The sequence below is a fragment of the Sceloporus undulatus genome, chromosome 2 (assembly GCF_019175285.1).
Source record: "Sceloporus undulatus isolate JIND9_A2432 ecotype Alabama chromosome 2, SceUnd_v1.1, whole genome shotgun sequence".
NCBI lineage: Eukaryota > Metazoa > Chordata > Lepidosauria > Squamata > Phrynosomatidae > Sceloporus > Sceloporus undulatus.
Window position 1 is genome coordinate 101,945,543 of NC_056523.1, and position 4,639 is coordinate 101,950,181.

A 4,639-nucleotide genomic window follows, 5' to 3' on the forward strand; every position below is an offset into this window, starting at 1 on the left:
GGGAGGGAGGAGCCTCCTTCTTCAGGCTAGCCCCTGATGGTACTGGGCCAGCCTTCTCTCTCCCTCAGAAAATACTAACATAAATATAAATTCATGCTTCTTAATTATGCTCAAATTGGAGGACATTTTGAAATTCTTCCTGGACAGAAAGTTGAAATGAGGACATGTCCTGGAAAAGGCAGACATCTGCTTACCCTGAACCTGTATTGCTCACGTCAGGTGGACTACAGGATCAAAAGCATGCCAAGAATCAAATTCAGGGGTAAGGCAGGATAGCGTTATATTATTACTGAGAGTTAGAAGAGTATTTCAAAAAGAGTGTTATTGCTAGGTTGTTTTGGGGGGGAGAGTTTGGTTGGTGTGTGTGTGTGTGTGTGTGTGTGTGTGTGTAGCATTGCTGAAGAAATTAAGCTTTTGCCATTATCCTACTTCTTACAACAACATTTCTCATTCCAACAACAGCCAAGTTAGCGCCATGCTTGGGAACCTGACCCTTACTTCATGATTATGTGATGAGGCATGGAGACAGCAAGGAGGAACATTACAGTCTCCCCATCAGATAATTACTTCAGGGGATGGGATGAATGAGGTGTGTAGGAGTTGGATGCTTATCTATATTCATAAGCTGATGTCAGTACCCCAGTGTATTCTGTCTAGGCACACACCCAGAAACACTAAACCATCCAGTTCTCCTAAGTAAATGTTGCCCAGTCATACACAGTCACTTTTTGAACAGCCTAAGCAGCCTCTTGAGCCCCGCAGGCAATGAATCAATAATTGATTGTCTGTAGTTAAACATAAAGCAGTTCTTCGGTGGCTTTTTTTTTTTGGTCCCTTTACCCAAGTTTATTGGGGGCCAGTCTGTACTGTAACTGATCTTTTATTTTTGTAAGTATTTTATCTTTTGGTGGCCTATTATCCAATGGTTTTTGCGTTTTAAAGGCTGTCACTTGGCTTTAGGTGTGTCTTGATGTGAAAGGGTTGCAACAAGCAGCCTTGAACATTTATTCCTGAAGGGGAAGGCAAGGCAAAAAGATTCTTAATAATAAAATAAATCAATACAAGGACAGAAAATTCTATATTCATAGTTGTGGAATAAGAGGAGAATTGACAACCCTGTTCCTATTGCCAGCTCTACCTCCAGATGTTTTAGATTTCAGTTTCCATCTGGCTCACCCTACCTGGCCAATCGTAATGGATGATGGACTCTGAGATCCAAGATATCTAGAGAGCAAAAGATTTCTGTTCCTGGCTTTGTGCACTCGGCTCTCCACATTTGCTGGGGTTATGGGTACAGCACCTTGTGAAAGTGGAAAAAAACACAAATAAAAAGCCCACTATTTTTTTTAACCCAAGAAAACACTTTTCTAAGAATTTCTAGGGCCTCAACTGCTACTCTGTGGTCAACTGGAAGATCTACAAGTGGTACAAATGCACCTTCTATGCTGGAGGACCTAGAGAAGTGTTTTCTCTGGGAACCTCTAGGTCCTCCAATATGACTCTATGGTCAACTTCCAGCAGAGTCGCACTAGAGGAACTAGAGATTCCTTAAGACAATATATTAATCAAAATCTGTGAATAATCAAATTTGCAAAGGTCAAAGCAGCAGATGTGAAGGATCAATTGCATATACACCTGCCCCAACAAGTTGGACAGATCCGATTAGAATCAAGGCACATACATACCAATATAGACACTATGGTTTTTTGTTTAAAAAAATTAAACAAACCTTGCATTGACCTACTCACATAAAAATGGATTGTTTGTTGTTTTTGTGTGCCTTCATTTCTGACTTATGGCAACTCTAAGGCAAACTTATCACGTGGTTTTCTTGGTAAGATTTGTTCGAAGGAGGCTTGCTTTTGCCTCCCTCTGAGACTGAGAGACTGTGCCTCACTCAAGTATACAGCAATAAAATATCGTAAAATATTAAATCTATAAAAAATAATAATGGATGAGATAAAACAATAACTCATCAACCAGTTGTCATATTTAAAAAACAATATTTAAAACCGATTCAAATACCCAGGGAAATTATGTTTTCACATTGCACCTAATAGAATACAAGATTGAGAATAGCTGAATATCACTTGGAAGTGCATTCTGAAGTTGAGGTGCCATCGATGAAAAAACAGCCTTCTTTTTGTTTTCATAATTTACTTCTCATACTAAAGAAACTCACATTTGCCACTTGACTTGCCAAAATGTTTGCCACAAGCAGCTCCAAGCAACTTTGTGTTTCTGAACAATTTAATTTCTAGAACTGATTCCTAAAGATTTTCCAAAATGTTACGGTCTTTGAGCTAGAACAGTGGTTCCCAAACTTGGGTCCTTCAGATGTTTTTGGACTTCAATGCCCAGAAGCTCCAAGTTGGCCAACTGTCAGAAATTTAGAAAGCTGATGTCGAAAACATCTGGGGGACCAATGTTTGAATCACAGAATCATAGAATCGTAGAGTTGGAAGAGACCCCAAGGGCCATCCAGTCCAACCCCCTTCCGCCATGCATGAAATCTTAAAGCATGCCTGACAGATGGCCATCAAGCCTCTGTTTCAAAACCTCCAGGGAAGGAGACTCTACCACTCTCCATGGGAGTGTATTCCACTGTCAAACAGCCCTTACTGTCAGGAAGTTCCTCCTAATGTTTAGGTGGAATTTCTTTTCCTGTAGCTTGCATCAGTTGTTACGTGGCCTGTTCTCTGGAGCAGCAGAAAACAAGCTTCTATTGATGCAGCCTAAACTCGCACTGGCCTTTTTAGCTGCCGTATCGCACTGTTGACTCACGTTCAACTTGTGATCTACTAGGACTCCTAGTTCCCTTTCACATGTAGTCCCTGTTCTAGAAGATCTTTACCACGATACCAGTGTGACTGAAAATGTTATATAAGCCAACTGTAGCGTATGGTCTGAGTGACTGGGACCTTGCCCCACCATTTTAGGATAAGGTGGGATCCTTTTCCCTGCTCAGACCAAGGACCATCCTTACAACACAGGGATCCCTACTGATTTTATCTTCCTTCTCTATTACGTTACCTTTTGTCCCGATTCATGGTACTGTATGTACACAATGGGTTGAATTAGGTAGACCGCAGTTTCCAAATAGTCAGTGTGATGACAGCACATTAGGAATAGATGGGGACTCTGGTATCCCAATGTTTCTGGACAGCATTCATCACTAGTGCATCAATTTAGGAATTATGGAACTTACAGAGTTAGTTAGTTTTCTTGTCACAGACATGAGAAACTGGATGTAATTTCTCCAGATTCAAGGGAAGCACTCTGGGGACATATTCATCTGTTCAGCCCATTGTTTGGTCAGTTACATCAACACTGTAGAAATAATGCAGTTTGACACTTTACTACCAGGACCATCCTACAGAATCTGGATTTGTAGTTTGGTGAGGCACAGGCACTCTTGGCAGAGAAAGCAAAGACCTTGGAAAACTCAAATCTTTGATTCCATGAGATGGCTACAGTGCTTAAAGTGATTTTCTACAGTGTAGATGCACCATGCACCTTAATCCTTAACCAAGATTAAGCCCTCGAGTTTGCGGCATATGAAAGTTTAGATATTTTGATGATACGAAACTGCTTGTGAGAATTTCCTCTACATAATTTGGTAGGCCCTAAGTATCTTTGTCTTTCCGCTTCATATTGTACTAGTCCTTCTGGAAATTTTGTTCAAAAGCTGAAGAATGCCTTGAAAATGATGCCTTTACAGACCTATTACAGAAGCAAACAATACAGCTGTAGTCTTTGTGTCACTATTTGTTTAAATGGTTAAACTAATTAAAAACATGAGAAAGCCACCACTGAACATTTTTCAGGTTGCAGCCCTGTAACACTTGTCTAAGGTTAGAGCCCAGGGCGTGATTGAATCAGTGGTACTCGCTCTGAGTAGGCCTGTGTAGTAGGGCCCAGTACATACAGCAGCAAAAGCCACTCCTTTTTGCTGTGCAGCTGTGCGCAGCATCGCAAGATGCGCAGTCAAAAAGGAACCGTCTAAGCAGCTCTTTTTTGCAGCGTCATAAGGGCTGCATGCAGTTGTGGCGCCACCAGGTGATGTCACTAGGGCTGAGCGTGTCTGGCACCCAGCCCTATCGAGCCCTAGTATGTCCACATGTGCCCACGTACCAGCCTAGGATTGTCAATAAACCATGGTGTATGGGATGTGATGTTTTATATAGTAGTTTATACATCTTTTGGTTGGATTCTCCAAACCAGTGTACACTATAAAACAAATATAGTTAAAAACAAATTGATCCAAGTAAAGGCAGTAAAACCACAGAACATTAAGAAAACTGTAGAGACTCACTTTCAAAATCGCAGCAGAAAAAGGGTTTATTGCATCTGAATAACAGGATAGTGGCCATGTGAATCTTTATAAAAGGACATTACAAATTTGGGCTATAACACAAAAATCTCAGCATCTTATTAATTTTTCCAATAAAACACCAAATAATTGAATCTTAATGGATTCTATGGGTCAGTGCTAGACCAGTATTTTTTTTTTATTTAATTTGTATGCCACTTTCTACACGTGGGTTCTAAGCGCTCCCAGAGAGAATGTTTCATAAGCGAAACTAGCAAAGCTTAAACTTTTCTCTAATGTGATAGAGGCCCATTCTCTGTAACAATG

The 4,639-nt window shown here is 40.6% G+C and overlaps 1 protein-coding gene across 1 annotated transcript in view; it reads right to left on the reverse strand.

Moving 5' to 3' along the window:
* The window catches only part of ACSL6 (acyl-CoA synthetase long chain family member 6), a 127,678-nt gene that overhangs the window by 40,636 nt on the left and 82,403 nt on the right, over nucleotides 1-4,639 (reverse strand). Inside the window, exon 4 of the mRNA XM_042447514.1 lies at nucleotides 1,182-1,300. Coding sequence (XP_042303448.1) covers nucleotides 1,182-1,300 — 119 coding nt within the window. The remainder of the gene's footprint in view (nucleotides 1-1,181; nucleotides 1,301-4,639) is intronic.